Source organism: Rhodnius prolixus, unplaced genomic scaffold (genome assembly GCF_049639745.1).
Source record: "Rhodnius prolixus isolate KJV_2025 unplaced genomic scaffold, Rpr scaffold_2, whole genome shotgun sequence".
NCBI classification, from domain to species: domain Eukaryota; kingdom Metazoa; phylum Arthropoda; class Insecta; order Hemiptera; family Reduviidae; genus Rhodnius; species Rhodnius prolixus.
The window spans coordinates 10589814-10612802 of NW_027411592.1; the positions used below are offsets into that span (position 1 = coordinate 10589814).

Genomic DNA, 22989 nt, shown 5'->3' on the forward strand with positions numbered 1-22989 from the left:
TTAGTTTAATTTATTTCTAGACTTTTTGTTTTTTTTAGATCTTGGAAAAAATCGTTAAATGCAAATCTAACATTACTTATTCTTATTGGTTTATACTGATTCTTTCTAAATAAGGTTGGCAGTTTGATTTATAACAATGAAACAACTTGAACTGTTTAATATTACGGGTGGACATGACTGTAGTCGTCAAACGGGGCGTGACCAACGAAATGGTTGTGTATCTACCTTATAGTAAATTTCATTAGATTGATAAATCTGATATCTAAAGTAGGGCGAACTTAGAAGCTAAATTCTAGATAAATAATTCAATGAAATATGTGTTTATTTAATTATAATTTAATTGACCTTTAATAGTACTACTGAAGCCAATTAAATGAACAGCTGATATGACGAAGACTTAAATGTTAGGTATTGTATTTCGACTGCAGCGCTCTTAGTGAAACACTTGGTAACCTTAGGCTGGAACATCTGTGGTGAGTGTCTAAACTTGAGAAAGAAGAACTAATATGAAACAATCAAAAATTCTACGGTTTCGGATTGTGCTTCAATATTCTTGATGACACTAAAGTGAAGTGAAAAACTTTAGGTGACATCTTGCAGTGTCCTGTTTGGTTTGGACTCCAGGTACTTTTTTAATTAAACTTATCGTGGGTGATGTGCTGGCTGGATCCTTAGTTAGATAATTCAACATGGCTGCCAAAAAGAAGGATGTTTATGTTTCCATTGTCTAACAGTGCATAGTGAATTTCCAGAAATGGAACTTCGAGTTGGTAATAAATATAGATTAGGCCGTAAAATTGGGAGTGGATCTTTTGGGGATATCTATTTAGGTAAGGCAATAGAATCATTTCTTACATTCCTAATAGGTTTGGTTTACCTAATTTCTATAAGTTATTAGCATTTTATTTTTTTTTTTTAAATAATAGGTACTAATATTTCAACTGGCGAAGAAGTAGCAATAAAATTAGAATGTATTCGTACAAGACATCCCCAGCTTCATATAGAGTCCAAATTTTACAAAATGATGCAGGGTGCAGGTATGTAAAAAAATCTAATTGTTCTATTATTTTATTTGCCGTGAACGGATAGTAGTAAAAAAAAGATAAATGTATTCTATTGCAAAAAGCTAAATGAACTAAAGAAAAAAAAAAAGATCACTTTAACCTAGGTAACGATGTGCTTACATGACGTTTAGCAGTAGTTATAAATTTTCTAGTAACAGTGGTGTTAAAGTTCAATTAACAGAAAATTTGTTAGTTTATATGTAGTTTGAACTCTCTTGCATAATGCTTTTTAATATTAATCTTGCCGCGTGCAGATTATTGAATTCCTAATTGAAATTTAAAAAAATGCTTTTGAATCATTAATTATTAAAGTTTTGATTAATACTTCCAGTTGGAATTCCTACCATAAAGTGGTGCGGATCGGAAGGTGACTATAATGTAATGGTAATGGAGTTACTTGGCCCTTCCTTAGAAGACTTGTTCAACTTTTGTTCTAGACGGTTTTCATTGAAGACTGTACTATTATTAGCAGATCAATTAGTAAGTTAAATTGTACTTTTTCTTACTTCATTAGTACCTTCAAGTTAAAGTGAGATGTTAGATTCAACAAAAATCATAACTGATGGATCAATACAGAGCTAAAGAGTTTGATTGAAAATTGTTTTGTAACATTGAACAAATCCCGTTTTCAGAGATGCAGTGTTCTAGCATAACGCAATAATTATTTTATTATCTTTTATAAATTGGAACTATCGTAATATTCTCCCTTTTAAATTGGCTTAACCGTTCAATCATTCCATATTGTCTTTTAATTGCTGATTTAATGTAAAAAAACATTACATGTTATTTTCAAAAAATACTAGAACTAGATAGTGGCTACAAATCTGTTACCATCTAGTTGAAATATATATTACCAAATTCAATTTCTATTGTATAGCGATATCTGAATTTGCTGATTTTATTCGATTGTAGTTTTTCTTTAATTCAAACATGGTAACCAATGTTAAGATTCTTAAAACGTCTGTTTTATATTCTTTGTGTTGCGATTCTTAGTTCTTTATTTTTCTTCTAAACTGAGTAAGGTGCTGAATTTCTTTAGAGATTGAACCATCAAGTGAGTAACAAAATTTGACTCCCACTTGTGTTAGGTTGTCGTCGCTCCTTCCGCGCCTGAATCAATGATAGTGTGACCATGAATAGAAGCTTTATGTTTGTGTCGTTAATTTATTTCACAGAAACTTGATCGTTCAATCTGAAGATTTGTGAAAATTGAAACCAGTGGTGAGAATGTAAGAATAAAGAACGCTGAGTCGTTGGTAATATTGATATGTTCAAAATAGAAAAATAATGGGGTTTTAAATACTTAGTTCCAAAAACACAGTAATTACTCTGTTGATACTTTTTTTTTGTATTTCCAAACCTAAAATCTTTCAAAAATTAAACAATTAAGTTTGAAGTTGAACATAACAACAGTTATGATGATATACTCGTAGCTATACATTAAACTTCACAAACTTTTTTTATAATACCCTGAAGAAGGTAGTAAAAATTACCGAAACGGTATAAAGCCAAAAAGTTGTTTTTATTTAAGACCGCACCTCGATATTCACCAAAAAACTTCTAAGAATATGGAGGATTGTTGTAGATACATATAATTTTTTTTTTTTTTTTTTTTCATATAAGTAGTCAAAATGGAAGCAGTAATTTAGTTTTTTTCCTAGAAAAGTTTTGTTTGGGATGATGATGTTGTAAATGTGATGTGACATAATGTAGGTGAAATAATAATGCTGGCCGTTTCTGGGGGGGGGGGGGGTTGAGGCGGTGATTTAATTCTTTGAATTATCATTTTGTGATCGAATGTCGTCGGCCTATACGGGTTTGCTACTCATGCAACAAATTGTGTCTTGAAACAATGAATTCTCTAATAAGTTCTCGTTAGCGGAAAACCCAACATCCTATCAAATTATCGAAATTAAAGTTTTATTGTTAATTTATCTATTGTGATTCCCTGAGAAAGAAAAAACGGATATTTGCAGATGGCTCAATTTTTTGTTTGTTTTTGTTTGAACCCATTATCGCTTCCAAAACCTAAGCACCCGTCGGTTAAATGAATTTACAGTTCCTGTCTGCTTCAGCCCACGTCTATCACATATCAGTCTTTTTTCAACCTATCAAATTAATCCAAAAATGATATCTCTTATTGTCCAGCACATCCATTGCTTCCTAGTGAACATTCTTATTGGTACGGAGAACAGTGGAAAAGCGGCGTACCTACAATTTTAGCAGTTTGCTTAAACTGCTTAATGAAAGATCTACAAAAAAAAAGGGAGGCGTTCTGCCACAATATCCTGTAAAAAGAAATAAGTTGGTTCGCTGGGAACTAAAACTAACTCTTCTATTTGCATGGGAAAACCCTGTAATTGTTGGAAACGATACCGCAGAGGTTGAGAAGTGAATTTAGAAATATTAAAAATTGTTAACCACTTGATGGGAAATGATTTTGCCCAATATTTCAGTTTTTGTTGGCATTTTTTGTGCTTGCAACATTGCACAGCTTTAGCAATGATTCATATGTTTTTAAAAAATCTTATCAGTAAACTGGCTTTGTTATCGCTGGTTATCGCAGGTGACTGACTCATCGGGAGGAACTAGCTAATCAGTCATAATGTCTTCCTTAGCTAGTCCAGACTCTGGACTGACGGCAAAAGTTGACTGACAGGTTGTTTTCCCTGCACTTAACGTGATGAAACCCGGATTTCAAAATATGTAGAAATCTTGCTATTCTTCAGTGTATTGAAAATAACTGTTCAAAGAGATTGTTATTCAACATTTGGAAGATGATTTTTAACTAAAAATACATTTTTTGAGGTCCTGTATGGAAGAAATAGAATCCTATTTTAATATTATTTCCGCTTTGAAGCAGAGAATTGACTTTAATTTTTTTCAACAACTTTTTATATACTTTGTATACTGTTCTACATCTAAAGATCTATCCATTTACGTTTAAAATTCCTTCCCGAGAACATGGTTTTTTCAAGGTCTTTAATGGGACTCGAATCCCCTGTAAAAAGTCCTTCCGGTAGAATACTGATAAGTAATACTAAAATTATTGTTTAAATTCCAAATTTGAAAGAAATCGGTAACCAAAAGTGCGACATTCAAATGTTCTGCTAATGTTTTTATGGCTGGATCGAGTTTAATTAAATTTGGGATTAAAATTATTCATGGTGTCTGATGATTCCAGCAAAAATAATTTTTAGTAGATTTGGGATTTAGTAAATGACATTAAGTTCAAGTATTTAGGTGAAGGCTGTCTGCATGTTGGTTGACTAGGCCAAAAAACATTATCCTCTTAATTTGTGTGATAAACAACATTCCCGCAAAGGGAGGTAGTTAGTTCAACTACATTCTTCAGCAATGTTTTTCGTCTCTGCGGGAATCGCCGTGCAACAACTATCAAACAACACATTCAGGCACCACAAACATTAATATAATTCAGTTAAAGACTTCAGACATGGGTGATGTGTACAAAGTGCTTGATTTTTGGGGCCCCTCTGATAATCTGCAACTTCTCTTACCAAATGTAGGAGAAAGTTAAATATACACATTGTTTTTTCAGACAATGAGAATGCTGTGGATACATTTATAATTTTAATTTTATTAGTTAAATTAAATAATAAACTCAAATATGAACTTTGTTCTTGGAGAACCTAAATATCATTGGAGGAGATTAGAATATTAGTAACGGAATGTGTGGCAGTTCGAAGCTAATTGCCCTTTTTCTTCATCCATTGTTGCTAATAAACTTTGTACTTTTTGATTTAAGAGTTTCTATACATTACGCATGCTAATTAGTTTTTTAATAAAATTTTATTTCAATTTTTATGTATATAAAGGTTATTCTTGAAGGATATTTAATTCATTATTTTCTTTCAATGTACATTAAACTCTGGTTTTTACTTTTTTTCGATAAATTTGTCTAAATGATGTATTCATTTTACGAATACAAAAAATTTATATAAAATTTATAAATAATAATGGAATAATTTTAACATTTTAACCTTTCTAGAAAGATGAAAGTTGATGCGTCAGAATTATTGATGGGCCTAAAGTAAGTTGTAAATTGAGTCTAATTCTTTACACGAACCTGAACTACGTCACGTGGGAGACGGATAAAGTAGTTTAAAGACTATATTTTCAGACAAGAGGGAACGAATATTTCTGAGCATCTTTTCAGTATATATTATTAAACTAAATAAATATATATAAACAAATCTTTAGAAAATAATAACAGACTACCAGGAAAATAAGAGCTTATTTTGTGAAATCTTCAAGTACGTGATTTCATTCAACATTATCGCGTGATTGCATTCAACAATATCGGAAGACTTTTTCTTAGTGTGAAACTTTCTATCTCATCCTCAGTTTAGTTTTCCCCCTCTCCAATAAAGGAATATACAAAAAGATTGGTGAACATGAATTTTTGAAAGCTTTACGAGATTATTTTCCGAATAATAAGTAATTCTACAATAAAATTTTTGTAAAGATCTATTCTTTGGATCAATCCGATTACATAATTATAATTGACAGTAAAGTTAAAGTTAATTCATTTACCTATAAGTATAAAAAACTTTAAAAAAAAAGTAGAAAGGTAATTTTTTGTTTATTTTTGTTTAATAACGTAGAACCATAACCCAACGAGCATAATGCCTTAAAGATAGATGATACCTCTGTGAAAAAGACGAAAGTGATATTTATACTTATTATATTTATAAATTTATAATTAGAAGTGAATCTGAGGTATTAGAATTAGTTATTATACTTGGTCTTCACAAAGTTCATGGACTTAAAAAAAATAAAATAAAATAAAATACAGTTGTTACTTCAAATTAAAGATCCCCTCCCTCCACTCCTAGAAAGATCCCCTAAAAAAGCCACCATTTCAGTGAATTACTCAAATTATACTTAAAGAATACATTTGTCCCAACGAGTTTCTCTATCGCTGAAAGATTTCCGGAATCGCTATCAGTTTCATCTACAAGTCGTTTCTTTTATAGGTGTTTTGGAATTTTGAAAAATGAAAAAGTACATGTGTTCAAATCTTTTACAATAGTGTGAAAAAGGAAAAGTGATTATTTCTTTTCATAAGAAAGGCAAGATTCGGAAATTTATGAAATAGAAAAAGAACGCAGTGGCAACAGCCGTAGCGGTTCCAATAAAAACTTTTCACTACTGCTTCCGGTAATAGAAACATCGTGGGAAGTGTATGCGTCCACTTAGACAGCTTCTGGACCAGTAGCTTGTAATGTCCGTTTTTTTTAAAAGTCATGTTCAAGATAGATTAAAAAATAAAATAAAATAACGATGAGGCACAGACCTCACATTTTAAATAGGACATATCCTCCCTTATTTAGTGATCCCTAGAAGAATTCAAATGTTTTTACTTATTCCTCTATTCATTCTGTCGCTAGAAAAAAACTTAATTAAATAATTATTAAGCTATTTTTTAAAAGATTTTTTAAACACTAACAATAATTTTGTTTTTCAGATAAGTCGGATAGACTACATTCACAGTCGAAACTTTATCCATAGAGATATAAAGCCTGATAACTTTCTAATGGGTCTGGGTAAAAAAGGAAATTTGGTATATATAATAGATTTTGGTTTGGGTAAAAAGTATAGAGACGGACGAACACATCAACATATACCATATAGAGAAAATAAAAACCTTACAGGGACTGCAAGATATGCATCTATAAATACACATCTGGGTATTGGTAAGTTTTGCATGCCCAGATATTATTGTACGTGTGTATCTCTACAAAAGAGAAGTATGCTGTGTGTGTTTATTATGTGCGTGTGTGTGAGAGGTTTTCTTCATCATTAGAGGTATTTGGTATTGTTTTTACTATATAATATAATAAGTTATCTATTGTTTTAACTTACAGAGCAGAGCAGAAGAGACGATTTAGAATCATTAGGTTATGTTTTAATGTATTTTAACCGTGGTTCTTTACCATGGCAAGGTCTTAAGGCAGCTACTAAACGACAAAAATATGAACGCATTAGTGAAAAGAAAATGTCCTCACCAATTGATGAATTATGTAAAGGTTATCCAGGTATTTATCAAATTGATATTTATTTATTCATTCATTTTTCTTGGAATTTCATAAACAATTTTTCATTTCATTTTGAATTTTTGTTTTTTCCAGCGGAATTTGCACTATATTTAAATTATTGTCGGTCATTAAGGTTTGAAGAAAGGCCAGATTATTCTTACCTGAGACAGATGTTTCGAACCCTTTTCCATCGTGAACTTTTCACCTATGATTATGTATTTGATTGGAATATGCTCAAGTTCGTAAGTAATATTTGTGCCAATTTTAAACGTTCTACCAGGGTTTCAGTTATTTGTTTATTTTTAACAAGTGCATCTCTTCTGGTATGAAACCTCACATGATTCTTGCTGAAATTCTCGAAATTTTCTTCAAATCTGGAATTTTTGTATTAAATGTTAGCTGCTATAGGTGAACTATTAACAAACAGCCTTTTTGAGGTAAACATGACAACCTCCATTAAACCAACTTTCATGAACAAAAGCGATGATCCACGATTGCCGTGCAGTTAGAGAAGAGGATCGCAAAGAGAAGAAATATTGTGCTATTCATTTCGATTCTCCGATTTAGCCGTGAATTTTATGATGCAATACGAAATTTATTCCTTTTCATCTCTCTGATGGACGTAAAATTTGTCTAAAAGTAATAGGATGACTTTTTGTTTTATTGTTAATAAAAATTTTGATCATTTCTAGTTGCTAGAAATAGATGTGGAAGAAATACATCAATTTATATTGTTATATTATAACATGAAATACATGTTCATGAATTAATTTATTTAGTTACTCTAAATCCATAAATCGTTGTTATTTACATTTATTGTGAATGAGCAGACAGAAACTTTTCTTAAAGCACTTAACAATTAAAAAAATAAGAATATAATTATTTAACAGTATTAATAATCATTAATTTGGTTTTCAGGGTGGTAGTCGTGGTGCTAGCGGTGAAGAAGCAAGAGGTGCAGCCGGTGGAGGTGCTGTGGGAACCGGGGGAACCGGAACTGGTGCTAGGATCACTGTGAGGATAGGTCCAGGAGAGCGAGCCGCCAATGGAGCCCAACGAAGGAGTAGACCTGCTTTGGCACTTCCGGCCAATTCCAGCCCAACAACAGGTTGATACTTGTATTCTATTATTCTCAACTAATCCCAAAATAAAAATAAAAAATACTAGATATTTCTCTTACACTTTTTCTTGACTACTAGTAGTATAAAGAATCTTCTTTTAACTTCAAAGTAGTTACTTAAAGAAAGATTACTAACTGCATGGGATTTGGGTTCATTATTTTTAAAAAAAAAAAAAAACAATGGCTCTGTTGTATATTGAAGAAATATGTTGACTGAAATGATAAAATAATTGGGGTTTTTATAAATAAAATAAATAAAATTAAATTGACATATCGATGGTAATAATTGGAGTGGAATCAAAAATATCATAAAATCATTCTAAAAGAGGAAGAAAATTAAAAAAAATTGACCACCTACTTGAAAAGCCTTTTAAACAAAAATTTAATGACTAATTTTAAAACTATTTAAATTTTCGATAATTCAGAAGTTAAAAATAAACTTTATTTGATAATATGTATTTAATATCCTATATAGTTACAAATTATTATAGTCCTTGTAGAAGGCAGAATATAATGGAGATACAAAATTCATACAAAATCAAGAGATATCTTCTTTTTTTTTTATCATTGTTTTCGAGATGCCATACTTTGATCCATCTGTGTACAACAACACAATAATTTTCCTTTTGCAAAGTTAGAGTCCGGTTGAACCAACGGTATTATTGGGTTCGTGTTTTTCCTAAGAATTTTCCTTAGACTTTTTTAAAGAAACATTAACTTCTACAGGTAAGGTTGTAAAGGTTTTTTTTTTTTTTTTGCAAGTGGCAGTGAGCGGAGAAAATCTTTTGATCCAAAACTATTATCATTACTTTCTCTGACAATTTACTTACTTGCTTGCTTAATTATTTTACTAGCTCTACAGCCCAAGGTTGACTTTAAGGCCTTTCTGACAATTCCTCTCCAAGAATCTTTGTCTTGTGTTTTTCGTCTCCATTCGGTCACTCCGATTTTAGACAGATTATCTTTTACTCTTCACTCCAACTTTTTCTCGTGTGTCCACCTTTTCTCTTCCTGAGGAATTCCTCTCTAGTTATTCTCTAGACCAACCTCTCATCAGGTAGTCCTTCTACATCTTCAAGCAATTTTTCATTATGATCATTATTCTTTTTGATTTAATGAACCGTACTATACTATTAACTAGACCAATTCTTGGTTGGTACATACGATCCGAATATACAGGTCTCATTATTCTCCTCTCGAAGTTCATAAAAAGAACTGCTGGACTACTACTTCCACGTCTCTGCGCAGAAGGAAACTACGGGTATCTCTCACTACTTGTAAAAGAGGAAGGAATTGACGCCTTTGGTTCAAATATTCGAATTAATTTTTACTAGTTATGTGATTTCTCTGGTTCAAAAACAAAATAGGAGGCCCATTTACGTTACATTTACGATTTCTTTTGTTATGTTTTGCACTGTAATAACTGCATTAAGAGAAATTTAGAATGTTCCTGCCAGATTTTTGGTGTTCTGCGTATTGACTATCACAGGTGCTCTCTTTAGAAGTTTCTTGTTTTAGGAGATCTGTTTGTTGCGATATTTGTAATGTAAACAGCTTTTTCAGCTTTAACAGAATCTTCCTAATGAAGCGCTACAAGGTTTCCCTCAAAAATATGGCAAAAATAATTATTTAAAAAAAAAATAATTAAAAAATAGTACCTAGCCTTTGCTCAAATTGAAGAACCTTCTGTTAAATTTTGATTAGTTTAAAATTAATAACAAACAAAATTAATAGCGTCTGCGATAAATTAATATTTCATTACTGTTTTGTTTTTAGAATAATTGCAACTGCTTTGTTTTATTTAAAACTTACTAATTTAAAATAATTTAACTTAGAAGAAGGTTACAAAAAATCTTAGGAAATGAAAAACATAACAAAAAAGTAAGAAAGAAAAAAAAAAGCCAAGAGCTAAGTTACAAAGAAAGCCGGGAAATATGTTTAGCGTCCGGAGGTCGTGGCCGTGTGATGACAGCTGGCGAGGGCGGCCAAGAGAGAAGAGTCTCGATGAGGTTACATCGTGGAGGTGCAGTGTTATCGAACTCTGCCACACTTGATCTTACCCTGCCAAGGAATAATAGCGCTACCACACCAGTAGACAAGTACGTCTGTCTGTCTATTTTTTTTTTTTTAATTCATAAAAAATGTATGTTTACACGAAAGCTATATTATCGCTCAATATACGCAAAAATGTCTCTACTATAATCCACTTGCTGATATAAATTGCGCTTTTCGAACACATTTTGTACGAATTCATTTTAATTTTTTTTATTTTTAAATCACCAACACCATTTAATTTTAAACGATTTCATTTGAGTGAACTTTTTATTTTTAATAATTTTATTTATTTATATATTAAAAAATATTTATAAGATTGAACAAATGTAAATTGTAAATATAACCTCATTTCTTAGATTTTTTTATTTTTTCTTCACTATGCCAAAATATTGGCTTGCACTTTATCCAAGCATGTTTTACTAAGAAATTAAGCATGTAATTTAGAATTTCACCGGTTTTGTGTAATAAATCATATTTCTTTTCCCATGAATCTATTTATTTTCTTTATTTTTAGCATGCTAATATCTTTTTAAAGAGCATGTTTTATTTATTTTATTTTTTTCCTGGGTTTTTGATCAAATCAGAAAATAGATGGTATACATGAATAGCAGGCGGAATCAGAAATCCTGCTTTTCATTAAATCCGGTTAAGTTAGAAATCTGGCTGAGTCTAAAATATACTCAGAAAATCTAGTTTATCTGTATTAACCTCAAGCAAACTACGATCAAACTAACAGTGGATAATCTAATGTATTCTCTACCTATTGCATTTATCCCAACAATGTGTCCATTCCTGGAAGCAGTCTTATAAAGTTTTCTCTGGGATCGCTTAGTTCACCTCGCCAGTTTTCTTTTAATGTGCTTCAATTGTGTCAAATAGTTATGAGGAATGAGTTATGAGAAAAAAAAAACATGGAATGATTTTCTAGTGTCTACTTTTATAATGATGAACGTTCAGGAAAATCTTCCATATGAAGTGAGTATGAACGTTGAAAAATTAGTGCTCTCATGCGAGAAAAACCTTTAGCTAAAGAACTTCAGAAGACAAGAGGAGAATATTAAATTTTGGAAAAATTATTCTTGGCTGCCGTGTCATCAAGCTAAGTGCTAGCTCCTTCCGCGGTGGCAAATCTTTTTTGGTTTTATGAAAACTCCAACGTGCTTCCCAACCCTGTTTTTGCCTTGTATCCAAAACCTAAAACATCCTTGAAAAGATAATTATATATTTCAAAAAATTTATGCCAGAAAAGTCTCTGAGGGAACTGATGGATTTTTTTCCAAAATTATTATTGCAAATTTAAGGAAATTCGAATCTCCTTTTACATCATTTTTTTCATCATCGCAATGAAATGTGTAATGAATACGTAACCCACATAATCTTAATAATTATTATGAAAGTGATAAAGTAAGATAAATTAAAATACTTTAAAATTATTTGAGATCCCCTTAATTGATAATTTTTCAAATAAAAATAATAGATCACGTGAATAAAATTTCAGGAAATTTTTAAGAAAATCAGTAAAAGAACTTGGTAAAAAATCCATCTAGTAAAGTGGAAGTATTTGTTACCATTGAATTATGAAAAGATGCATAAATTTTGAGCTTCCTGTGATTATCGTCTTTGAACTACAGGTTCTCTGATGATTCTCAACGCTTAAAATGTTTAAAACCAACGTTTTTTACGATAAAAAGAAGAAATAGTTATTTTTTCACTATTATTTTAATTTATAACATTTTGTTGTCGTTCTAGTAATAATAATTTTATAAAACTACTGATGCAAACCCCCACTAAACATTTCTTTAATTTTATTATTGTTAGACCCAATTATTATTCTAGTAACTTTTCTGCACACTAATCGGCAATGTTTCAAGTAAATTGGTAGGTTTCCATTAATTTGTTAATATTATTCATTAAGATATACAAAAATATAGCGGGAGAGGATCTGAAGCTAATAGTAGGCCTTGCCTCCATGTTACAGCACAGTGTCAGGAGGGGCCATGGCACCCCCGTCAGTAAGCCCACCAGGTGCTAATGTGAGACGTGGATCTGTCTCTAAAAATGATACGTCCAGGAAGAAATGAAAGAGAGATCCCCCCACAACTACCGAGTGAGAGTGGGCACGCCGAGGAGTTTGAGGCGCAGAATTGGATTTTGAGTAAACACCATACCAATCTTCTGCTTCGAATTTCGAAATGCTGCCTCTTTTAAGATGCCGCACCTTTTTTTTTTTTTTAATTTGTTGTAAAAAAAAAAAAGTCAAGAGGATAAGTGGAGAAAAAAAGAAAAAAGAAAAAGAAATTTTTTTGAGGTTTTTGTGAAAACCTCATTTTCTCTTTTTCTTTTTTAATTTTTATTTTTATTGTGATTGGAAAATGATTGCAGAGGATGCTCAATATAACAAAAAAGAAATAAGAATAAGCCCCCTCCAAGGAGATTCTTTTACTTAACTTCTTCCACCACACTATTCATCTTTTGAAAAGCAACAAGTCATTGAAACAAAGTAACAGATATCGTTTTGTGACAGAATCTGGTAACTCTTGTATTTATTTTCTTTCCAATTATTTGCTTATGGGATATTTTTTTTTTTTACTTTAGTAACGTACACAAAAATAAAATACAATTTGACTTTACTTTGGATAATTTTATTTGGATTATTAATTTGAAAATGATAAGGAAATGATACTTTGGTTTTAAGTTCACGGAGTCGATTTTGTTGTAAATTTGATAAATTTAAATAATTGCTTCCAGTGGCGCCAACTTTAACAAAATGTTCGTGGACAGGTTGGTATCCAATCTATCCACTATCTTAGATCTATAGTGAAGTTGTGGCTAAAATATAATTTTCTGATTTTTTTTTTTTTTTTTCCTTATATACAAGTTACGGAATAGCCCAAAAGATTGATGCGAATTCACGGAATTTCTACAAAAACTGAAGGGAATCGTCAACAAAATTTAATAAATTTTCATTCACTTGTTCATTTAATATAAAATTGTGCAGACCTTGGGTAAATACTAACTAAAAATGATATTTCTTTTAATTAAATCATTCAATAATTAAACATCTTGGCATGGTTTGGTTTACTTACAGTTCTGTTCGGATTTGGATTTCTAATTATCTACTGATCTCTACTTTGTAATGTTTAGGAAATAACACCTTTTTTCATGACACACATACATGTATTCCACGTATAAATATGTCGCAGGCAAACGGTTATTTTAAGCTTTATGTATCAAAACCAATTTTACTTTACAATATCAATCTGACGTTTTGTTATATATTTAATTGCTATGTTACCAGGTTTTTTTTGGATCCGGTAGAATTAACTAGAAATGATAATAGAGATTAAGGAAAATAAAATTCGTCACTAATCGGGATAGAAAGATATTGTTTTGAAATTCGTCCGACATCTTATTACCTGTATCCCTATACAATTTCTTCTGGCAGATTTATGTCTGTGAAGCCTCTTAGTATACTCTTCCTTGTAGCTAGTCGTTAAGAATATTATTATTATTATTTTTTTTTCTGATTTTAGTAATATTTACACTTACTGCAAAATTTCAACCAACTTTTAATTTTATTCCCCTCACATTATTTTTTTAAATCAACCACATTTTTGCAGAAGTCTGGGTGAATGTCTACATCCCAATAGCCCCATTTCTGTTTTCGTAAATAAAAAGTAAAAATAAATTAGCTTACATCTTTATCTAATGACAAATATTTGCTTGGATGGGTACCGTTCTCTTTAGTTTCTGTACGGTTGTGGGCGTCGAAGTCCGACCGTTAAATCTAGTTGGCGCCTCCGGATCCCTCTTAGGGGAGTTAAAGCTGACATCTTGATAAAGTGTAAAAGAAAAGTTATAAATTATCTAATTAATCATTTTAAAAGAAATTATAGATTAAATTTTGCTTCCATTTGTAAACAAAAAAAATTGTGTTGTAAAAAAACAGATTTTTTTTTTTAATTTTTTGAAAGAAGATAATAAAATTAATTTCCTAAATAATTTAATAAATATTAATTTATTTAAATTATTGTACTGTATTTACTAAAATAAAAACAAATTTATAATAAAATGTTCAATTAATTTTTTCTTTTTATTTAAAGGAAATTTCCAAGGCCTTCCGCGCAGAGGTAGCAATTCTTAAAGCGATGGATCATGGGTTCTGAAATTGTCCAAGCCAGTAAGTAAACGTAAAGAAGTTCTGGTTCATTCGGGAAAAATGGCGGAATAATCGGTGATCTACTTTCTGCAGGGCGTTTTAGTATATTTATTTAAACAAATTAAAGTAAAAAAAAAAAAAAAAATCGAAGTTACTTGAAGACAGTCTCAATTTGGAGTCTAGAGTGAGTATAATATTACGTGCGCTTTACTCATCCCTGTTAATATAATCTATTTGTTGCGAAATATTTAAAGATTATTTTGTTTATGGCAATATAAACCGTTAAATTTCTTGGAGAAAAAAGAAGCAGGACAACAAAATGTTCGATCATTTGTTAAGCTATCCAACAAATTATTTAAAACATGATTAAATAAATAAAAAAAAATAGCTTGTTTGTAGTAAAATCACCTGCGCAGTATTGAAAATTCTCGATCTGTCAGATTTCACTACTGTCTATCGTGACTAGATGCCCTGATTTTGACTCAAACTTCGAACGCCAACGTAACGAGAATGTAAGTCGGTTCTAATAGAAGTTAAAAACGATTCAACCTAATAAACTTGCGAAGTCTGGGACTTATGATAGTATTGTTACATAAAGTTATGGTGATATTCTTGAGTCGGATATTTAGAATAATTCACACAACTTTGTCTTTTTTTTATGTCCAGATTATAAAAACTTCGCTAGCCGTTTACAAAACAGCAAAGACTGCCAGGCTGTTTGCAGATAAAATTATTTTGGTTATTTGTTGGTGATGTGCAATCAAGGAAATGTCATTCAACTACGTTGTTGGTTGCGTATTTTATTGCACTAGCAAAACTTTGACAATTGAACCCGTCTCATCAAAGTAACTCTGTGCGGTTGGCCTAAAGTGAGAAATCAAAGAACCCAGGTATCATTAAGTGACTGATATGTTCTAAGAAATAGTTACTTAATTTTTAAAAACATGTTTTAATATTCTAAAATATTTGTTTAATGTTCGTATTTTTATTTTTGGATGTCCGTATCTAGAAGTGTGTTTTTCTACTTTTCTTAATAACAGACTTTTTTATAATTTTTCGCGATGTTATTGGAATAATAGACTTATACTATGAATAGTTATTAGATTTTTTGTTACTTTATTTTTTATTGTACATAATAAGTAAAAATCAGTGACCTCATTCTTTATTTATACATAAAATATTCGTTTCTTTTTCTTTTGTTTAATTCGAATTGTAATACTGTACGTACTGAGCAATTTGTATATAGTTTATATATTGTATGTAATAATAATGTGATCATATAGATTGTAAGGTTGTATAGGGAATACATGTGAAAACAATTAGTTTATTGATTTTTTTAAGTAACCAAGTTATTTTCGTATGTATATGTTTAAAACAAAACATGGGCCTAATAATTTACACTTTTGTTTTGTTTTCGAAGAATTCATTGTAAATGATGCTTAAGGGAGCGGTCAAAAGAGAAGCAAGAAGGTTTAACTGTGAAAAAGTAGTGTTGGCTCTAGGTTATAGTGCTACAGAAGCTTTTTATCTTAAGTTTGTTTTGTTCTGGTTTTTATTACGAAAACTAAACTATTTTATTCTAATGTCCACCCATAGACTTTTCTTCGTATTACGTGAAGTACTTTGGCTAAATTCAGAAGTTTCTTGAAATGTTTTTTTTCTGAAAAAAGAGCCGTACCAGTTGTGGTACAATTGAATTCAGTTTTTTTTTTTATAAATGAGCCACAGGTACGTATAAACACTTGAAACGTCATTCTTTTTTTTAAGATGTCGCATTGTTTTAATAACCTTGAGCTAGCCGAACCTACGCAGGAAAAGCCCTTTTGCTTCCTTCGATTTACCACTCTATAGCCATGTGTAATATGTAAATTATTCTTTAACTCGCTTGATATTCACGTTATTTATTCAGGAGAAAATAATATTATAACTTAGCTGAAAACGTTTTATTTTTCCGTCAAAAGTGTTTTAAATTCTCGATAACTCGGGTTTTTTTTTTTTTTCCTGTAACTGCTGAGTTAAACACTTTGGTAAGAGTAAGAGGCAAATCGTAGTTGCATCGAGTACCACTAAGCGAGCCAATGGCGTTGTTATTTTACGCATAAATGTTTCAACGATTAATATCCTGGAGGATACCCTTGCTGCAAAAAAAAGTTTTGTACCCCCTCCGCTTACTTTTGTTTTCTTCTTAAGAACTAGTTAATTTTATAAATTCGATTCATTGTAGTTAATAGTAGTGAGTTTGTAATGTTTGAAAGTTTCGTTTATTTGTTATTCAGAATTTTATTCGAATGTCTGAACAAAGTATTCTAGAAATGGATAATCCGCGGAAAATTCAGGATGTGTTATTCACAAAAATCTCATCTCCGTTACTCAGGCAATCACTAAGTGATTGAACAAGTTGCATTGTTCATTTACAGCGGCGACCTATTGTTAAATACATTTTATATTTAAGGTGTTTTCTTTATAGTTGCCGGCATCAGATTAAAACTTGACTCTATTCGAGTCTCCAAATTACCTAATCCTTTGCCGTTCATCACATTTTTGCCACCCATAGACCAGTCGTTCATCTTCTTTTTCTTTTAAAGGATAGTTGCTCTCTAAACATATTCTATCCATTCTACAGTTTTCTAGCTGAATTTACTAGAGTACAGTTTGGAAATTTTCTGTCCATTTATATGTTCAGCGAATCTTGGTAGCTGTCCACTCCTTTTTTATTTCATTTTGAGCAAAGATTCATTTTCCTTCTAACCAGAAGTACTATTTGTTTTTCCAATTTTTTTTTATTTATTTTTGAGCTTGAAGCGGAAATTTACATTCTGCCTTCATCATAGCGATTTGTTACGCGGCCTAGTCATACGTGAAATTCCTAGAAGCTTTGATGATAGAATATTAGAGAAAGTAAAAAGTTAAGCAAAAGTATTCTCCATTATATATATATAAAAAAAAACTTGTGTTGCTCCGGTCTGCCTCTTCTTGGTACGCAAATGTGTTACTCTTCCATAACTTAAGTTAGAAAATTGTACCAATAAAAACTATAAATTACTTACTGTTGTAAGTTCAAAGTCTTCATTTTCATAAAATTAAAACATGAATAAAAAGTTAAATCTTAAGATCATACCAAATTTTGGGGACTTTTAAGTGCAGTATATGCGAAAAAGTAGAGGATATGAATATTGGCTCTTGAGGTGTATATAAAAAGAATTTCTTATCTGTGTGATTTTTTTTTTTCTATTAGTGAAGATGATCGGAGTGTATGTGTCATTAAAATTACAAGAAGAAGAACAGAATGAAGAAGAAGAATGGAAAGTGCGGTTAAACATAAAAAGAACGATGTTTCCTACTCGTATTTAATGTACCGATTAAACAAAATTTGTGGGGGGAGACAAATTTTACCGCTTATTGAACTTTTTTTCTATTGATTACAATTTTTCTTGGTGGTCCACAATTATTTGTTATAATTAAAAAAAAAAAAAAATGACCGCCTTGAAAATAAAATAAAAATAACGAACCAATATTATAACTTATAATTAATAAAATTGATAAGTGATTGTATATAATACATGTAAAATATATGTAAAACTGTGTCAAAAAATTAAAAAAGAAAAATGGATATAAAACAAAAATTGAAAAACATAATAAATAATTAAAACAAAAATAATATATTTCATTTTTCATACTCTTAGTAATTTAAGTGTGTTTATACATATTTAAAATGGGAAAAATTAAAGAAAAGTTAAACACTTGAGTATATTTTTAAAAAAATGTTTCAATTTATTCGTTTCGCCGTTAAAAAAAATAAATACTTTCAAAGGATGCCATTCCAAGTGTAGAAAAGAAAAAAATTATGGGCAGTAGTTAATTTTTAATTTAATTAAAATAGAAGAAATATTAATGTGCTTGGAATAGTATGAATCTTGCGATTTATATTCAAATATAATTCTTGTTTTTATACATATATAAATAAAATACTGTATTTACTGTTTAATTGTCGATTTTAATTAGGCTAAATGTCGATTTTTTATCGAAAAAAGTTAGCATTACAAAACTTTAATAATATTATTTAAAGTTTATAATAAATTACTTTATAACTAAAGACTGATTATATGTGCGTGGAAAATGAAGTTCACTCTTATTCTAAAAACAAATGCTTTTTTTTTTTTTTTTAATTATTCTGAAAAAATATACTTAAAACTTTTTTATATTGTAAATTTAAATTTAGTCACATCCTTTTAGATAAAATAAATTTTTTATGTTTAAATTTGGCAGCTATTTGAACCAACTATTATAGTAATAGGTACTTCTTTTTCTCTTCTTAATTAGATTTGAAAGGGCCGGCTGTTTTTACGAATTCGCTGTTTCCTTTACATTATTCTTCTGTTAAGGTTAGTTATTTATGTTTTTTAAACGTTAATCCTCAATGATTAAAGGTATGATTAATACAAAAAAAAATTGTGTTCCTATTCTGTATATAAATGATAAAAGAAACAAAACCACTAATTTCTAATAATTACAACAAAAATAAAATGCTTATTCAGAAACTCGAATAAATTGAAACAATCTTTTTTTGTCTTTTTTTTTTTAGTCTAAGAAAAGAAAACAAACCAAAAGTCACAAATCTAATTCATGTCTAGGCTTTAATAATAAAACTACTTTATCTGTTTATAATGCCTTAAAAAAATATAATATATATATATGAAATATAGATTTGTATTAATTACATCAGATTTTTGAAACTTTTTAATTTGTACTTACGTAATTAAAAGAAAAGGAACTAAACTATGGATTTATGTTTAAATAAATATAAGCAAATGAAGGCCATACATACTAAGGCAACATAAATTGTAAAATAACTGAAGCCTGTTAAGATGAAAGATAAAAAAGAATCCACTTTTAACATTTCTTATAAGTTTTAAACTCAATTTTCTGTAAATTTACTTTCCAGTGGCTTATTTTGGCAATCCAGACATTTCTATTTCGTATACCATATAATTCCATTGCTTTAAAAATTAAAAAAGTTAAAATTTGGTCAAAATTTAGAGAAAAGTCATCTTAAAGGCAGCCTAAAGTTGTTAATTTTTTCAAAAATAATTTTTCATTAAAATTCACTTATGCACTATTTCTCATACTTTATGCCAAAAGGTATCAAAAATGCTCGTGCGAAAAAAAGTGGGCGCGCTCGGATGTAGTTAATTTTCTTAGATATCATGAGATATCTCTTCATATCCACTACATTCTTAGTCTAATGGCGCTTAATAATAAATTCTTGTTGTTTTTTTTTTTTTGCAAAAAATTCATTAAAAAGTTGGACCCAACTGAAGTTAGGTCAGAATTCGGCCTATTGTATTCCCCGTTGAATCATACTCTTCAACAACCTCTGTGTTACCAAAAAATTAGGGTACCAGAAATTTTAAGAATTCTATAAGAAAGTGCTCCTAAATTCGAAATTTCTGAGCCCACCAAAATCAAACTTTGGAATAGCTCGTTCAATCCTCCTAGGCTGGGTTCCCTGCTCAAACTGCTGATAGTGAAATTGTATTTACTTATTTATATATATACAATTGTATTTCCTCTTTTATAAGTGTTTTTGGTCTCTAGGAACTGAACCTTTTTTGTTTTTTCCTGAAAGCTCTACGTATAACCTATTTCTGCTGTGATCTAAAGTGTTGAGGATATTCTTTAACAGATTTGATGTTCGGGAAAGTACTTACGAGTTCATTTTTTCTTATGTTAATAAAAGTCATTTTCTCTTATGTTAATGTTCTGTCGCCATAACCAATGGTGTATCAGGAGTAAGTGATTCGCAAAATCATCATTCATTAATCCTGACCACCCTTCTTGTGAATCAGTGTGGTAAAAGAAGCAGTCACTAGATCCGAACTAGGCAATCCATCTCAAGAGGACATTTTTAGATCGTACGGTGCGAAACATAAGATACATTTTTTCTTTTTGAATTATGCTTGTGTTGTCATATGTGTAAATCACTGAAGAAGGAAGTAAATTTATGCTTTAAAAACGTAAAAATATCCCCTTAAATTTTGCGCCAATGGTTTAGCGCATACTACCTATTTATAGAAATTATAAACTGAGACCTGCAAAAAATTAGACTTCTGATTGATGTGAGTTTTCACTTCGTTTGTGTGACATTATTATTATTATTTCTTAGAATTTCTTCTTAGCGTATATTTATTTTCTAGTAGTGCCAATTAGAACTGGAAGATGTTGGGTGAAGAAACAGTTCAGAGAAACCTTTTCTTTTTTTACGCAACTGCTATGGTAATAGCGGCTCTACTTGTAATTTGTATCTTTAATGGAACGAGAAGTTGAACCCAACCTTCGTAGAGAATCACTTCAGATATATCCAAAAAACAAAAATCCAAAACTGAAAATTTTATCGTTACGCTAATTTATTAACTTTGACGTTTTACTTTAATTGCAGAACTGAGGTTTTGATGATTTTTTACTATACTATTATTAATATTATCATTTCGAGTCCAATAATATAAACAAAAGCCTTAACGACTGAAAAGTATCTATTATGGTCTTCAAATTGCAATTATTATATTTTTCCCAATTGGATTATACATAAATGAGGCAGTTTTTTTCCCTTTTTTGTTTTTTTGCTTTGTAAGCTGCCTAGCTTGTAAAATATAATTGTTAACATAATAGTTATAATAATAAAAAAACAATGCATTTTTTCTTATTACTACTTAGGCTTTTTTAAGGGAATGTAAAAAAACTCTTCTTCTTTTTTTTAATAATATTATTAATTTTGATGTCTAAAAAGGGAGGAAGAGGTGCCACATGACCCTGAAATTGCCTTTTCTAATTATTATAAAAGAATTAAATAAATACATAAAAAATTAAGAAACAAAAAAATAGTTCTGTATGTTGGTACATCATGCGTAATGGAAATCGTAACATTTTTCGTATTCAAGTTGTGTATATTTACAAATAATTCCCTAAATATTAGTTTGTATTAAAGCGTGGGGAAAAACATGCAATTGTTGGTGTTATATAATTCATATAAATCATTGTGATTTTTTTTATTTACTTTAATACTGAAAAAGATTATCGATGTGTGTAATTGTCAAGGAAAACTTTTTCACTTACAGATGTGCAATAGTTTTCTTTCTTTAATTTTTTTTTTCTTTGAGTCATAAGTTCTTTTTAAATGTGTTTTGAAACACATTTCACCAAGTAATAATAAATTTTAAATTATAAAAGAAAATATAAGGTTAAAATAATATATACTTATATACATACAAAAAAAAAAATGCTTGATTTTATTTAAGGCACATCTTGATATTTTTCGAAATGTCTGAGAATCGCACAAACCTTATAAAAACCTTTGAAATGACTAAACCATCCGTGTTTAGATTTTATTTAGCAAAGAAAAAAAAAATATCAGAAATTATATTTGTTTATATTTAATAGAAATGATGACCCGAAAATAAAGAAGTAACATGCAAGAGAATTACTTCTTGCATCCTTTTAATGATAAACTACATTTTTTAAGGACCTACCTGACTTCCAAAAGGTATAGTCCTTCGAATAATGTATAAATTTTTAGAATTTCTAGAAAAAAAAGTGTTGTTTAATAGCGGAAATATTATTTTAATAAATTGCTAAACCATAAGCGTTTTTTAATTTTGAATTATAATTAACAATCTGCTTAGTAAAGTAACAAATTGATCGGCTTAAAGGGGTTGTCTTATGGATGTTGGTTCTTTTGACCTTTTACATATTATTCAGTTAAATTTTTTCAGCAGTAAGATTTTCGAAAAATATTTTATTATCATTTCTCTTTATTTATTTAGAATTTAGTGCAAAAGATAATTCAGAATTTAAAATCATGATCTCTACTAAATACTGCTACTTGTACAACTCAGGATTCTTTATCCTTTCATATTTATAGAAACATTTACTGTTTTGTTTTGTTTTTTGAAACCTTGAAAATTGGTTCAATAAATATGAGCACTTATGAACTAGGATGTTTAGAAAAGTTTGCCAGACAACCCAACCTTAACTTTCAAGTGCGAGTACAGAGGATTCGCATTGCATTCGCCACCTTTTTAAATATAACCAATAAGAAGAATTCCTTTTGCAAATACTGGCCGCGGACCTTTGGGGCAGATAAAATCGACTTAGCCTTTTTTTGGACAGACACCGTTGCACTAAGCCTTATTTAAATATTAAAGTGAAATGTTCTGAATCATTTTTTCTAATACGTCCACGGAGTTATATGTACATTTAAGGCTGATCTACAAAACCTTATTGTGCACATTTTCAATGATGTACAACTACATTTAAATATAATCTAAAAGGGAGTTAAAACTAGTAGGTTCAATCGAGCAACTTAGAAAGAATAGAGATTAAAGTAGCGAGGCGGACCTATGTTCCACGGCAACGCATCCAAAAGAGGCCTATTGTGCCTTCCCCAATCGAGCAACTTAATAATACATAGTTCACAACTTTCACTATCATTAACTTAGAAAGACAAATTATCTAGCGTGTTACTGTAAAATAACTAAG

The 22989-nt window shown here is 30.0% G+C and overlaps 1 protein-coding gene across 3 annotated transcripts; it reads left to right on the top strand.

Annotated features, from left to right (window-relative positions):
- Positions 1–185: 185 nt before the first annotated feature.
- dco (discs overgrown casein kinase 1) lies at positions 186–22093 on the top strand. 3 transcript variants are annotated; one of them, XR_012456104.1, is made up of 10 exons: positions 187–830; positions 927–1037; positions 1396–1544; positions 6553–6781; positions 6953–7123; positions 7217–7365; positions 8042–8231; positions 10186–10342; positions 12277–14478; positions 15124–22093. XR_012456104.1 is itself a non-coding variant. In XM_074120846.1 (9 exons), the coding sequence occupies exons 1-9, from the start codon at positions 755–757 to the stop codon at positions 12377–12379; spliced, it is 1335 nt and encodes a 444-aa protein (XP_073976947.1). In that variant the 5' UTR covers positions 187–754; the 3' UTR covers positions 12380–22093. The 3 variants fall into 3 exon arrangements, 2 of the variants coding, with proteins under 2 accessions (XP_073976948.1, XP_073976947.1); XM_074120846.1 differs by having other exon boundaries at positions 12277–22093; XM_074120847.1 differs by lacking the exon at positions 10186–10342 and having other exon boundaries at positions 186–830; positions 12277–22093.
- Positions 22094–22989: the final 896 nt, after the last annotated feature.